The 17,086-nt window shown below is 34.8% G+C and overlaps 1 protein-coding gene across 1 annotated transcript in view; it reads left to right on the top strand.

The window, feature by feature from the left end:
- LOC111046962 (zinc transporter foi) overlaps positions 1–17,086 on the top strand; it is a 58,586-nt gene that overhangs the window by 23,948 nt on the left and 17,552 nt on the right. The window contains exons 6-11 of the mRNA XM_039442787.1: positions 1,313–1,482; positions 5,922–6,098; positions 10,985–11,111; positions 12,307–12,413; positions 14,894–15,000; positions 16,622–16,839. Of these exons, the coding sequence (XP_039298721.1) occupies positions 1,313–1,482; positions 5,922–6,098; positions 10,985–11,111; positions 12,307–12,413; positions 14,894–15,000; positions 16,622–16,839 (906 nt within the window). The remainder of the gene's footprint in view (positions 1–1,312; positions 1,483–5,921; positions 6,099–10,984; positions 11,112–12,306; positions 12,414–14,893; positions 15,001–16,621; positions 16,840–17,086) is intronic.

Below are 17,086 nucleotides of genomic sequence, written 5' to 3' on the forward strand. Positions count from 1 at the left end.
TTTAGTGCCTTCCAGAGTGAATAGTCAGAGTTTTTGTCACTGCCCAGGTTTCTGAGATATTCGCTTGTAACCGAGTCCTTATGCTTTCTAATCCCATCTCTCACTTCTTGAACAAAAAAATGTAAATGGGTCTTGTCTTGTAGATTTCTTGTTCTCTGCCACTTTTTCCTAGCTAGGCTCTTCTCATGGATGAGATCCAATACACTTTGAGGATAATGTGTTCCATCTGGCCTTTTTATTTGGGGTGTGCATGGTGTACTTTCCCAAGCTGCCTCTTGAATATCTTGTGTGAAACTTTTGACTTCAGAATCTAGTTCCTCTTCATTCCTAATATTTACATTAAGGTCTATTCTCAGCTCTAGGGTCTTTTGGAATTTTCCCAGTCTGTTTCTTTATTCACTAGTTCTAGCTGACATTCTTTCATTATTAATTGTTCACTAACCTCACAAGTAAGCATTCATTATTAATTGAAACCATATCTTGGACTTTTTAAATGTTATCTAAATTTGGGAGAAAAATGGTACAAGGAATATCCTTAGTTTTTCTCTCCCAATCAGTGCTACTTTGTAAAAATTATAAATAAATAAGAAAGAAAATACCTCCAATATAACAGCGGTGTGATCTGAACTTAAATCATCTAATGACTAGTTTTTATTCATTGTGTTGATGTGAAGATGATGTGCTAGTAAAGCACTCATTTATAAAAACAATTTTAATTATAAGTTACGGTTATTACACCATTATCAATCTCCAGTAAACTGTTAGCTTAAACATGTCCAATCGAATCCATTTACACATCTTACATTGTTGTTTATTTACTTCTTAATCCAGTTAAAAGATACGCGTCTCTATGATTTGATATATCTTTGCAACGTTTGTAGTTGATTCTGCCACAGTATTTATTTCCAAGTCAAATTATATTAAAATTTGTTGAATGAGAATTGATATTGTGGAATTTTTCCATATTTGAAAAAACACAGTTTTATTTTGTCACATCCACATTTATAAGACATTAATACAGTACTGCAGTTTCGTGCATCGGAGAATGGTTTTCAACATGGTTTCAACACGAAACTGCAGTCCTGTATTAATGTCTAATAAATGTGGATGTGATAAAATAACACTGTTTTTTTTTTTTATTATAATCATACTCTTAAGCAGCTGTTGCTAGGATTTATCCACATGTATTGAGCGGTTGCTAGGGTGGCCCGAATATTTCTAGTTCCACCTAGGCCTAGTCAGTGCTAGCCAACATTATTCTGCCGACCTAATGAGTATTGTTTAATTTGTTTGAGTTGTTTGTGTTTTGCAGTGTGGCTGTACGCAACTGCCAGTATTATTGTGATAAGTTTGTGTGGTTTGGCGGGAGTGGCTGTGATCCCAGTAATGCAACAGGTGTTCTACCAACATCTCCTTCAGTTCCTAGTCGCCCTGGCGGTCGGCACTCTATGTGGTGATGCTCTTCTCCATCTCTTGCCTCATGTGAGTATCTAACTAGTAGCTCTGTGAACAGTACACCTCGCGCAGTTGAAAAATCACAGCCTCGTCCATCACAGTAAATTCTGTCCTGTCGGCGAGATATCGGTGTGGAAACGGCCAATGGCCTAGTAGTTCTGTGAATAGTACACCTCGCGCAGTTGTAAACCGCAGCCTCCTCCAATACTGTCCATCAGAGTGAATTCTGTCTGTCGTGTCGGCGAGATATCGGTGTGGAAACGGACAATGGCTGATTGGGTTGGCGTATCAACAATGCTAGTCATCAGATTAACTATCACCAAATTTTCTACATGACCTACTGTCAACTGGTCAGCCCGAGTCGAAAGCAGAGAAAGGTCGAGACAAAATACTATGTTACTTTGAGTTATTAATTGCATGCAATTATTAATAATCCACTCGACAGCTGATTATTTGTCCGAGCATTATGTCGTCTAAGATTAAAGTCGACGGTTTTGCATTTCTCTTTATGTTTGTATGTAAGTTTGTTCTGCATTTACGGTGAAACGTGGCTATAGATTTTCATGGCATTTGACAGGAATGTTCTTTTTTTAATTACGCGTCAATTTATATGTAAGTTTTTCTTGAAATTTTACATTTCAAGGATAATATTAGAAGAAAAGAAATTCCTCCATACTCCAGTATTACTGTAAAAATCGGACTAGAGAATTATTCAGCTGTCGAGTGGATTATAAAAAATTGCATGGAATGAAACATGCGATTAATAACTCAAAGTAATATAGTATTTTCTCCCGATCTTTGTTTGCTTTCAACTCGGGCTGACCAGTTGACAGTATGACTTGAAGGAAATTACCTTCTGATGATAGTTGTTTATAACATATGATTAGCATTGTCGATTTGCTAACCCATTCAGCCATTAGCCGTTTTCACACCGTCATGATACGACAGAACATAATTTTCTCTGATGGACAGTATTAGAGAAGTTTTATAACTGCGCGAGGTATACTGTTCACAAAAGTTCACTAGTTATGGATAATTCTATCCATAGTCTGATTTTTACAGTAATATTGAAGTATGGAGGTAATTCCTTTTCCTTTCATATATCCTTTAATTGCAATATTTCAGAAAAAAAACTACGTATACATCGACGCGCAATTCAAAAAGGAACATTCCTGTCAAATTTCGTGAAAAACTATCGCCGTGAAACATACATGAAGAGAAATGCAAAACCGTCGACTTGAATCTTAGATCTCACTTCACTCGGTCAAACATTCTATAGTCAGGTTCGTGTTGGGACACACTGCCTTCTATAGTAGACAACTGTGATTCCGGTATTTCAAGGGCCAATTTCATGAAACTTACAGGGCATGTATTACTGGTAATTTCCCTGTATTATTAGTTGAAATTAAAATTGTGTATTGTAATACCTGTAAAATAATTTACAGGCGATTCACCTGTATTACAGGACCTGTAAGTTGAATAAAATTCGATTATTGCACCATAACAGTTTTACAAGTATAGATTATTCCGTTGAAATATTTATGATTGCTTGGATTTTTGAATACCTATAAAATGTAGAAATGAGTAAACATTATCTTCAGAAGTGAAAAATTATTATTGTTCAACAATATTCAATCAATAACTCAATTCAACTTGAAATATTTTATCTTGATTTTCCAATATTTCAATCAGTACAGCTGACATATGAACGACATATGACATACGAACGAGTTCTCCAGCCTGGGGTACTCACTAGAAATACCAAAAGCCCGGTTGCACAAAAGCTTGTTAAATTTTAATAGTGATTGAATGCCACGAGAATGAATCACAGAAGTCTTATTTTCAAAACAGCTGTCTCTGATTGGTTCTCGCGGCATTTAATAATGATTAAAATAATAATACTGAGAGTGAAGCCCACATAAGCTCTTAAGCTTGTGCGTGGGTAATGAGTGAGAGGGATGATGATGAGAGATGACAACTACTTTTTAGGTAGAAAAATAAGAGCACAAAGGTGTTACCGAGCCCAAGATTCACTCAGAATACAGGAGACATTTTACATGTGATTTTAGGATTGAAGAATATTTTTTAAGAAACATATATTAGAAGAATTGTACTTTTTATTTCAAAAGTACTGTAATGCAGGCACTGTATTACAAAGCTTTTATTAAACGGGCCTCTGATATAATATTAATCGCTGATTCTTGTTTAAAATGACAAAATTAATATCTTCAATGATTAATGAGTTTTTAAAAATAAAATGTGCACAATTCAGTACATTCCCTGAAATAATTGTCATAATTATCTCAATTGGATAGATACTTTTTTGGTGGCACTAACATTTTCTGAAATGGCTAAATCTTATATAAAATCTGGTTTGGAGTTCAATGCAACCGGTCTCAAGTTCATATCTTCAATGGTAAATTTGTTGAATGAGAATTGATATTGTGGAATTTTTTCATAATTTAAAAACACAGTTTTATTTCGTCACATCTTATAATTATTTATTAATATTATTAAATTTTTTAAAATTATTATTAAATAATGTGGATGTGACAAAATAAAACTGTGTTTTTCTTCAATGGAAATTACAATCTGCACAATTCTGTACATTGCATCGAATATCCTAGAAATTATAGTCATATCTCAATAATTTTTGGTAGCACCAATATGTTGTGAAATGGTCAAATCTTATGTAAAATTTTATTTAGAGTCCAATAATTGAGTGTTTTGTCTATTGGTTGAGTATGTTAATGTATTGTAGTTCAGTTAGAATGAGTAAAGTTATTCTATCTTTTCAGTGACATAATGAATTTAGAATACAGCCAGCCCTCCTCTACACATACTTTAATGCTGGTTCTCATTATTTATTTAAAACTTATCAAGCTATTCAATATTGAAGAGATGCGTTTTCTTAGAACTTGACAGCGTGTTGAGGATAGACAGACGTGTTAATTTTAGACTTCACTCCTGTCAAGTTACTGTACTCATAAAATATAATACATTGTGTTTCAATGATATAACTTATTGATTTTAGCGGGTCTTCTCAAAAATGCTTGCCCACAACAATCAAAATCAAATATTTCTCTATTCATCATTATTTTTGTACAAAATAAACAGGGTAAAATCACATATTAAGCGAGAACAACGATTTCTATTGAAAAATATAAAACATTTCAATTATTTATTTCCAATACAAATAAATTACAAATCAAGTAGACGACAAAATTCAATGAATTTATGAATAGATGATACATTGATATAGTGGTGCTTATTTATAATTATATCAATATACCGTTTTAGAGGGAATACAAATTAATGTACAGAACTTCATTTAATAATGTATTTCTAATATTCTACAAACAAAATGTAATATTTTTTGAAAACTTGGGAAATAGAGACTGAAATAGTAAGTATAAAGTCGCAATAATTATATTGTCTTCTTGAAAAAGAGAATAACTCTTGTACCAAGGGCTAACTAATTTTTAAACCTCTTCGTTAATGTTGGACCTTCTTTCTCTGTTATGCTCAGAAGTGGTTGGTTGAAAAATGTATCTCTCAAATAAGAGGAGCTCTTGCTAAGAATATCTACTATATGCTGTTGAAGTAATATATTGACACAGGACACTTTTTTCAATTGTATTTTATTTCTCACAACATGTTTCAACTTATCATGTCATTTTCAAGTGAGTGAATAAATTTAGTAAATAATTATTCCCCTCAATCACTTGTTAACGACATTATATGTTGAAAAACATGTTAAAAATAGGATACTTTGATTTTTTTAATTTTCACATAAATACTAGTAGCTCTTAGGTTCAACTCACACTTACACGACTTGAGTCAAAGAGAGACAGCGACCCTAGTCTCTTCTCGACGCAGCATGTGTTTTCAAATGGTGATACTCGACCAGTCGATTCTAATCTCCGCGACCTCGCGACAGTAACACTGAGTCGAGCGTCGAATCGACATGTTGGTCGAGCCTCGACTTGAGTTGCGTAGTACCATGCATTTTGAATGAAAGTGAGGTTATGTTTTATGAACGTGATATTTCATCATATTAGATGAGACTATAATGAGAATTAGATAAGACAATATATTGATAATTTTTATTATAAAATATGTTACATGCGCAGAAGTGACGAATTGGATCTCATATTTTCAATAATGTGGTTAGAAATAAAAATAGTAATGAGGTTAGAAATGGAGTAGCATGGAACTGAAGTAGTGACAATGAGCAAGAAAGTCGTAAGGTCGAGAGACTGGAGTATCCTCGACTGGAGTCGTACGATTTGAGTCGAGCAGCTAGTGTGAGTTGAGCCTTACCAAGTGAATATTATGAATCATTAAAATTATTAGCCTGTATGAATATTATGAAATCATTCATATTATGAATAAAAGTGAATATCATGACACATTATTGAATAATTTAACGATGAATGCTATTGAATGATTTGTTTATTTTACAGGCGATGCTTTCAACTCATTCGCATTCACACTCAACAGTCATTCCAGCGGTAGATAATCATGACATCAATATGTGGAGGGGCTTCGTTGCCATGGTGGGAATCGTATTTTTCTACATGACTGAAAAATGTCTGGCCATGGTAGCCTCGTTGAGAAAAAGAATACAGAGGAAGCCAGAGGTAATTCAAATCAAATCAAGTAATCTTTATTCACAAAATAAGTAAATACAGCAGCAGAGACAAAATATACATAGTGAATATTCCCCACAAAGACAAGTCTGGGTGTGGGGAATGAGCTTACAATAACAGTTTAAGATTTTTACAATAAATAATGAAACAATAGAATAAGTATAAGGTAGAATAAATAAAAAAGTGTTTTTAAAGGATGAGGAGAGAACTCAATGCTATTGACCTTAAACTCCTGTAGTATTGAAAAAATTACATGGTATTGAAAAGATGTAGTATTGATAGCATGATACGGAACTGAACAATTTCAAGAGACATACAGAGTCCATCATATCCTGACGAACATTGATAAAAAGAGGTGATGTTGAATGGATATAGGCGGATTGGATGAGCCGCGATGCGGCGTCCCTACCAATTTCAAACAGCTACCTCTTGGTAAAGGTTTTAATGCTGACAACATTTTCCATTCGCTTCAGATGTCAGAACCCAACAAGCTTCTTTGTTTTGGTCTTGAATTTATGCTTCAATGGATAAAGTGGAACCTTTATTACTATCCCTATTATAGTACATTTTACTGCAGTCCCTTGAAACTTTCATATAGCTTTCAACCTTGATATAGTACTTACCTCGGAATAGTACATTTTTGAGCGGTCCCTCGAGGTCTACTATATCGAGGTTTTACTGCAATACAAATTGTTGAGCTCCCAATATAAGTATGGGAATATATATATATATATATAATATATATATATATATATATATATGTGTGTGTCGTATGGATATAGTGGCATAGACAAATAATAATAGGAAGAGATGAAGACAATTAAACAATTCATACAAGTATTTTCAATTTATCTCTTTTCTGTATAGGGCTACTTTCTATGGAAATAGAAAGAAAAAGAAAAATCTCAGTACCCTTTTTGAATGATTATTTAATCACAACATGTTTCGGACATTGATGCCATTTTCAAGTGATATGAAGTGAATAAATACTGCTGGAAGATTCTTATTTTGATCATATGTTAGAGTATTCATATGATTTTATGAACTAAAACTATAAATTGTGGATTTAAATTCGCATGATTTCATCAAAAATGAGGTTATTGGTGTCTAATTGGATTAAGTTTATTATTTTATCTTGAGTATTTTCAAGTTTTTGAGTCAGAGTATGGCCTCGTCATCTGCTACATGCAATTTCTGTAGCCCTCCCTGGAAACTTGACAAAGAACACTCCGTAATGATGTGGTTCATGCTTTGCTCCTCATCACATTCACAGAGAGGGGTATCTGATATGCCCCATCGATGCATGTTTTTTGGCATCTCCCCTGTCCTGTTCTAAATCTGTTCAGTCTCACCCACACCTGTCGAGGCAGCTCAAAACCATTCACCCTCCTAGTTGGATCATCAACTATGTCCTTGTTTCTCACTGAAACAGATTGCCAAGCTTCGGTCCACAGTTGATGTGTTTGAGGGTTTCCCGCCTGTGGGGGGATCTGCCAAAAAGGTTTTCTGGATTTGAGTTTCAGTGGAGTAGGCAAACCAAGGAGCAGATCTTTGTGGATTGGGAACTCGTTTAGCTTGCATATCTTGCTCATTTCTTTGCTAGCTAACTCTTGCCTCCTGAGATGTGGTGGAGAAATGTTACTGAGAACAGGAAGCCAGTCAGTCTGCATCAGTATGGGAGTACTAAGCAGTAAGAAAACAAGGAATATCAAGAAAGAAATGTATGTCGAAGCGAACCAAAGTAGCCTAATCCTCGTCAGAAAAAAATTGTAAGACATAAAAAATTAGATATGCTAAATTATCAACCCTGTACATGTTTTTAGGGATGGAAATCCGTGCAGCTTCACGTTTTTTTAGTGTCAATTCCAAGTGCCGGTTGCACGAAAGCCGGTTAAATTTTAACCGTGATTAATTTCACAAGAACCAATCAGAAAAGGTATTTTTTATAAGACGGCTTCTCTGATTGATTCTCGTGAAATTAATCATGATTAAAATTTAACCGGCTTTAGTGCAACCGGGGCTAAGAATATCTCCTCCACCTAGACTTGGTTCGAAACTTGTGTTGTTATCAGTATTAGAAAAGAAACTCTGCAATAAAACAAGACTTATGAATCTTATCAAGCGAGTCACAACTGTTTATAAAGAGGTATTGTTTTTTTAAAGATTTAGAAATCTATTTCTTCTCCGTTTAAAGCTAAAGGATGAATAGCACTCGATATCTTATGAAACTATTCACAGGTTAATATAGCTCATAATACAGGATTGGGCAGAGCCGACTGACAAGTTTTTGAATTTGAATTTATTACTCATTGCATGTACAACAATAAAATTGTTTGGAAATCGTCACATATTACAAACCAAAATATCACAACAAAAAGTGATTCGTGTCATAAAAACCCTTATCACCCAGCTAGTCCATCAATTTTTTCTTGAGCTGCACTCTATTGTCAATGTCCTTAAGATGGTGCGGCAGGGAATTATCATTTTTTGGCTCATATGAATTGGATTTTTCTCGTAGAACGATGTCCTTTGTTGTTGTATTCGATAGGTGTTCCTTGAGCGCGTGTTATAATTGTGAACCTCTTGTTCACGTCGATGCATGCTTGAGACCAAAATGCTACAGACTCCGGAATATACAGACAAGGTAGTGTGAGCGTCCCTGTTGATCGGAATAGTTCTCTACATGGAGTTCCAGGCGGTTTTTTGTGCATTATTCTAATTATTCTTTTTTGTGCTCTGAATATCCTGATAATTTCTGGTGACGTGCCTCAGAAAAGTAATCCGTAGGTAAGAAGAGGCTGAAAGTATCCATAGTATGCGGAGAAGACTATCTGCTGATGCATTGTTCTTGCTAGTGTAGAAATTGCGAATGTGGCCTTACTGAGTCGTTAAATCAATTCGTCGATGTGATCATTCCATCTCAAACCAGAATCCATTTTCAAACCCAGGAAGCTGCACACATTTTCTGGTTTGGAAGGCTTATAAGTAATGAACCGTTCAACTTGGAAAACAAAATTTAATGGGTTCAATTCAGTTTGAAATGTAGTTTTTATTGGTATTTTTTTGAAAATGATATCAGTTGAATGGCGGCTATTAGCAGCAATACACTGATGTAGCGTATTTTTGAAGTTTTAAAACGCATTTTGGCACACTGCGATTGGTAAGGCCTGGATCTCTTCTCGGATTCGCTTCTTTAGTTCTTCCAAGATGTGTAGGTGATCTTTGAAAACTTTATTTTTGGAGTAACCCCATAGAAAAAGCCCATATTCTTAAATCGGGTGAGCGTGCTGGCCATAGTTCTTTGAGAATGGCAACACCACCGTCAATGTCACCTCCCAACGTTATGTGACAATTCTACAAACGTTTCCGCGCCCCAAATTGGAAGAACTTGCTGAGGAACATGACTGAGAAAAATATGGTTTTAGCAGGATGAAGCTACAGCCCAAACTGGGCGCATTTCAACGAATATGTTGAGACAAATGTTCCCAGGACGCCTTATCTCACTAAGGGTGGACTTGAGGTACTGGCACGCTCACTCGATTTAAGCATTTGCGATCTTTTTCTATGGGGTGACTCCAAAAATAAAGTTTTTTTAAGATCGCCCACACACCTTGGAAGAACTAAAGGAGCGATCAGAGGAGAAATCCAGGCCTTACCAATCGCAGTGTGCCAACATGCGTTTTAAAACTTAAAAAATACGCTCTGCTGATGGCCGCCATTCAACTGATATAATTTTCAAAATTTAACAATGAAAACCACATTTCAAACTGAATTGAACCCATTGAAGATTTTTTTCCAAGTTGTACGGTTCATTACTTGACCCTTCCAAACTCGTCAATCGGTTCTGTCCCACTCTGTATATTATACTGTAATAGTTATGATATTGAAATAAATTTATTGTATTTATTTTTTCCCACGGAATTATGCTCGTCTCCACGTGGACCATTGTCTCGTTGGTGGAAGGGGAACATAATTTTCATGGAAAAGATCAGTTCCAATCAAGTCGCGGCCGGAATAAATACTTTCAAATCTAGAGGTAGCCTTGGGCCTCGAGGGCCCAGAATTAACGTGTGTTTGGAATTATTTGTTTGCTGTTTAAATTTGTTAATATGTATTATTTTCCGCCGTGAGTTATGTTGAAGTAGTTTATTAATTATTTGAAGTTAGTGTGTGAATGTTTGTTGAAGATTAATATTAGTGAGTCAAAATTCCTTTAGTGTCAAATTCAATTAGTGTAGTGAAAATTCCAATAGTGATGATTTTATAAATTGAACGGTTGTGAGTGCCATTATATTTTGTAGCTCATGTTAAAATCCCCATATTGGCAGAGTCCCCAATCATTCATTTTAGTAATAAAATTGATAAAGTTCACGCTACCAATGTAAACAGTTAGAATTCCAGACGAACAGTTAGCCAAATCTTACAGGCAGTTTTATAGAATGTTTTCGATTATTTCTTGTTGAAATTTCTAGTAGATTAGTTCAGTCAATAAAATTTCACAAGTTAAATAGAAAGACAAAGTTTGTTGCTAATAAAGTCCCATGACTCGTTCTTTAGAATTTAGAGATCTCTCTTATAACCTCATCTGGGGAGGTTACAATACATTTAATTGGAGACAGAAAAAATGAAAATGGACTTATACCTGGATGCTTATAACTCTGTATAATTCAACCCGCGAATATCCTCGAACGAAAATGTGAGAAAATCTGTGTAAATATGGTTGAGAAAACGACTGCGGTCTGTTGATGAAATGTTTTATTCACTAGGCAATTTAGTATTTTTTAGTGTTGTGTGTAAATTTGATATTTGAGTTATTTCCAATTATCAGAGCTAATCTTTGGTCGATCAGTTTTTATATTCATTGATTGTTATTATAGAACGGGACAGTTCCTAGAGTTCGTGTGATGAGAGACTCCGAATCCAGTTACAAACCGGCCGTTGGAGAAAAATTGTCCAAGTACAGCTCTTATCCGTATTGTTATGGCGAGATAACAAACAATACAGGTTAGTATCAGAATTAAAATCTATTTGTTTCGATTATATAACAAACAATACAGTAGATCATTAGTTAATAAGCATTACGGGTTCGTATCAGATTGAAAATAAATTCTGTTTCCATTTTTATTTTGTATTCTTTATAGTTTATATTTACAGGATGTCTGATAAGTCACTCCCTATTTTTATACAGCTATAATTTCTTTATTTATGAACCAATTTTGTCAGAACTACATTTGTTAGATAGAGCACTACTTGAGGTTGTGTTTAACACCGATTTTCATTTGATTCAGTTAAAAAATGCCCCCTCTTTCGACTGTGGAAGAACGAGCCGAAATAGCAGCTCGTTATGTGGTCTGTGGATCTGTGGTGCGAGTACAAAGATGGTGGAGGGCTGTACGAGGGATCCATGCAAAGCTGGATGCAAAAACTGTTGAAAATTTCAATTCCAAATTACTATCAACAGGGAGTGTTGCAGATGCAAGACGATCAGAAAGACCATCAATGTCAAGGACAGCAGAGAATGTTGACAGAGTTCGTGAAATGTTTATGAGGAGCCCTAAGAAATCACTGCGTCAAGGATCTCGTTAAAGTGGTCTTTCACCTTACTCTGTTGCATCGATTCTTAAGAAAGATCTCAATGTTTTTGCATCGAGTGTTGCACGGATCCCTCGTTCAGCCCTCCACCATCTTTGTACTCGCACCACAGATCCCCATAACTCATAACGAGCTGCTATTTTGGCTAGTTCTTCCACAGTCAAGAGAGGGGACATTTTCAAACTGAAACAAATGAAAATTGTTGTTAAACACAACCTCAAGGTCAACCTCTATTCAACAAATGTAGTTCTAACAAAATTGGTTCATGAATAGAGAAATAATTACAGCTGTATAAAAATAGGGAGTGACTTATCAGACACTCTATATTGTATAAATATCAAATTGAAGAAATTGGGTATTACCTGTTCAAGAAACTGCGAATGATGTAAGACCTGTTTCATATATCATCTCAATAATCGAATAATTTTGATGAAATGTTTAGTTTTAGCTTCCAAAGTGATATTGGTAAAAAGTAATCTAGTATATTATTTTCCCAAATCCAATGTAATCTTTATTTAAGCATTTTGAATTCCTAAAATTTATTGCATTAAGGGGTTCGCCCTCTGAACGATGGTATCAGAAAATCATGAAACACTTTTTATTTTAGATAATCTTCAAAAAAATGGCAGCACTGATGGAGTTGATTCCAATTTATTACCTAAGCCACGAGAAGAGAATGGAGCTGCAAATAATTATGATGTTCGTCTCAACCAAGTTAGTAAATCTTGTGAATAACTCTTATTTTAATACACTACTTACAGCATTGTGCTGTCCTAATCCTTATATCCTATTATATTAAGCGAGCAATTTCTGTATATATTTCGTCATTTATATATCTGGTTATATATTTGGGAATTTATTTATGTCCAACAGATCTCGAAAACGGCTCTAACGATTATCACGAAATTTGGAACATAGTAGGTTTATGATATAAAACTTCGATTGTACTAGGTCTCATCCCTGGGAAAACTCGCTGAAGGACATGAAAAGGATAATTATTAATCCTTGGAAAAACACATGATAATTTCGTCGTCTGTTGATAACGGAAGATGCGAGTGCCTGTGTGGGAGAGAGACAGAATTATGTTCAGCTATTGAACTTTTGAAATCAATGAGTGGATCTCATTAGAAGTATCATCTGGCAATTATAGATATACCGACTTGATCAACCTTATCTGATTTTTTGACATGACATGACCATTGTTTTTTTATTTATATTACAGTACCTATATCAAAATTTTCAAAGCTAATCATTATTATACAGTTTTAAGTGATTAGTGTTCTTTTATTAAATTTGGTTTGTGAAAAATCTAAATTAGAATTTTTTTGTTTTGAAATGTTTGGACTAAAAATTGGAATTCAAAAGTGTGTGGAATATAAACCTACTTTTTGGACTACCGTATTTGTAGTGTATACATCAAAATTCGTGGAAGAAACCGTTTTTGGTTGTGCCTGTGGGTCCTTCCCCAATCAATTGAAAGAATTGTGTTCTTTGTATCAATAAATAAATATTATAATCTATGCTTTTGTATTCCGGAGCGAAGCTCGGTGCCACGATATTCTTGTTTAATAACAAGACAACCTTACACCTTCGTCGTTTGAAGTAATCATGAATGTTTTAAACCTTGATAGCTTCTAAAGTTATCGATAAGACACTTATCAGTGTGTCGATAAATATAAATTTTACCTTTTTATAACAAAAAGTATATATCTGTAAATGTTGTTTTCACTTTGCTATTAATTTCCTATACCACGATCATCTATAATTTGACCGTAGATTAAGTTTTAACAAGCTTAACTGTTATTTGATAATTTAATATGTGATCACTTTAAACCATCTGCTAAGAGTTGATTTTTACCAAGTTTACAAAAAATAATATACAGGTGATTATAAAAGTGCAACTTTGAAAGCACATAAATATTATTCAAATTACTTACAGAATTGAGAAAGGTGTCATTTTTCTACAAAACACTTCAAGTTTAAGGTGTGAGTGCCATTTTGGTTGGATGTGACAGCCGTTGGTAATGCGACATACATCCCACCGATAATCGATTTCTTGCCACACTCGTACCAGCATATCAGGCGTAACTTGTGCAACCGCAGATATCTTGATTGTGATCCGATTTCGGAGGTCATCAAGATTGTCTGGTAGAGGCGGAACAAAAACCTTATCCTTAATGAAACCCCACAGGGAGAAATCCATCGGTGTTAAATCCTGTGAGCGAGGTGGCCATGCAATTTGACCTGCATGGCCAATCCAGCGAAGTTGAAAGCGATTATCTAGAAAATTTCGAACTTCTCGGTGGAAATGAGGTGGTGTACGTACATGCTAAACAAGATGTACAAGTGCCCTTTTACTTTCATCATGACGGCATTATCTCATTTCCACGGAGAAGTTCGGGATTTTCTAGACAATTGTTTTCAAATCTATTACAATGTTTGTTCACTTACACTCACTTCCAGGGCCATCCATATAATTCCTACATCTAGCAATCAGATTTGATCCAATTCTTTTTTTATTTCCAACTTATCTGATAGGTCAATTCACTGGATGAGCAATTAAATGATTCAAATCGAATAGGATAAGTTATTACAACTTGGAAAGATTGATAAAACCCGTTGTAACAACATGCAACAATAATTTTAAAATGAAAATACAAAGGTTTATTTTTGTTTTAAATACACAGTTCTATTTTATTTTAAAATGAAAATACACTGTTCCATGTTTGTTAAATCTACATTTATTGAATCCACTAACAGAACTGCAGTTCAGCTGAAGGTGTGTTGGTGTGTAACACGAACCTGCAGTTCTGTTAGTAAATTCAATAATTATGGATTTGATAAAAATGAAAATGTGCTTTCAATTATGGAGAAGATCAACAATATCAATCAGCAATCTTCATCAATAATATCAAACTTTGTGCTGTGAGTTGTTCATAAGATTTTGCTCACCGGTTACATACATAATTGCATAATTTGGTTATATCATGATGTGTTTGAATTGAGGCTCTCATGTTAACAAATGAATAATATTGTAATTGGTATGGATAACTTGACATTCATATATTTATTTCTGTCTCTATACAATAATGTTGTACTTGAGTCGTATGTATGTGAGTTTTTGAAAATCTGAAAAATGACCAATTCATTTTTGTCGAGCTCAAATTCTCTTTTAATGTAAATGCCTGTTTCAGAAAGCGCCGAGCGAAAATGCGGAGACAGAAGAAACTCACAATACCAAGGAAAGTGACTGCAAAGAGCCATCCAACACAGCTGACGATGGCTTCACGATTATTATCAGGTGATTTCTCACTTTATTACACTTCTTCCCAATTATTAACGTCTAGTATCTGTTGTCTCTTTTGTTGCATACAGTATTCTACAGCTTAGTACCCGGCTCACAGACTGACACTTTTGGAAAAAGGACAATATTATTCGGGACTGAAGCTCTTCAATTGTCTGCCTGAAAGAATAAGGTTATGTGGTAGTCATAGGCTATTCTTGTCTTCAATTACTAATGTACTTGTAAAAGCGCGTCCCTATACTACGGAGGAATGTTTCAGTGTCTTTACACCTTTGAGTTGATACCAATGCATACACTTTGCATAGAAAAATGATGATGACATGTTACATGCCACTTGAGCTGTGCCAGATTCGTGGCTTCACGTGAAAAAAAAAATAATTGGTAAGAATGTACAATATCGATGGAGATAGCTCAAATGCTTTAGTGAGGTGCACGTTATAATGGCAGTGTAGAAAGATAGAACAGCATTGCTGGTTCTCGGTCTTGCCACTGCCATAGAGGAAAGCTGATACCGGTATGTCTTATGTAATATTAATTCTTGTTTAAAATAATCAATTATATTGTATTCGTCAAGAAAATGATTGAATGATAAATTTGCATAATAATTGAGATAAAATATCTTGATTAATTATATTTCTACATCGTAAAAAGCCTATCTGTTTTATGACTGATAACGATGTACTATTTTTGTTTTATGACAGACTAGCTGGCCTGGCGAACTTCGTACCGCCAAAAAGTCAATGTATCTCATGTCACACTTGACTTTATTTGGTGAATCATGAAAGTTATCTGACAATCAATATTTTCATTTACATCTCAATACGGACTTTATATGTGCTTAGTCATGCAGCATTTATTATTCCGAAAACATATTCTTCTCAATCAATTGGTAGTAATATCTATCAGTAAAGTGTTGAATTAGAAAAAATAGATAGGTTGAATCAGTGTTTCAGAGATGAAATTAATGCGTTCATAGTTGTTGATTGTCAATAGATGGTCCAGGAAATATGCAATGTACGATGAATCACACAGAATTCCATATTCTTTCCATCTTCCATTTTAGGAAGAATATAAGCTAAGCTAAATTCAATAAAATTGTAAATCATTCTTCAGTAATTAATGAATGCAATATGAACAACTTTCTTTCATGAGGTGAATATTTTTTCCAACATTTTCCAGTTTCTCAATGATGGGGTAGTGATAATATTATTTGTATAGGTCTTTTAAAGAACCATTATCTACAGCTGGTACCAATCAACTAAATTTCAACTCCAAACTACCGTATTAATACCAGTACTCAATCTATCTGTTTATTACAGCTGTTAATTTTAGAAGCTAAATCATATTATCACAACATGATCTTGAATCATGATCATCTTTCCGTTCTTCGGTAGCCGCTCGGCCGACAATTTCGATAACATAGGTTCTGTAAAATGGATTAATAAATAATTATTATTTGCCCCCCAATTAAAATTTCTGGTCAGAAACCATCCCCAATATTCACACAACATATTCCAAGCTGTTCTGTCAAGTTGTTTTCAAGTCTATAGGGAACAAACAAACACACAGACATTCATTTTTATATAGATAACAATGTACTATTTTTGTTTTATGACAGAGAACACGAGACTACACATCACGGACGCTCACACACGCACGGCCACGTACATGAAGCGCCCAAGTCGTTGTCGTCAGTGGCGTGGATGGTTGTGATGGGCGACGGCTTGCACAACTTTGCAGATGGCGTCTCGATTGGAGCAGCTTTCTCGGCAAACATCGCTGGTGGATTCAGTACAGCTCTGGCCGTGTTCATGCATGAATTGCCTCATGAACTGGGTAAGTCCAAAACAAAGGGGTCCAGAAGACAGTAGGCGTCCCGTAGCTTTGCCTCCGTTACTTTGAAACGGCATTTAAGCAAGGTATGGTTCGCGGGGTGATATTCAGTGCTTTGCAAGAACATCAGGCTTCAGAGACCCTAGATACCATCTCTAGATAGAGGAAACTCCCTAAACACAGAGATTCTTCATGAATAAGACAGTTGCAACATATCACCAACAATGGAAAGAGCATGTTGAACGAATAT

Source organism: Nilaparvata lugens, chromosome X, assembly GCF_014356525.2.
Source record: "Nilaparvata lugens isolate BPH chromosome X, ASM1435652v1, whole genome shotgun sequence".
Taxonomy (NCBI): Eukaryota; Metazoa; Arthropoda; class Insecta; order Hemiptera; family Delphacidae; genus Nilaparvata; species Nilaparvata lugens.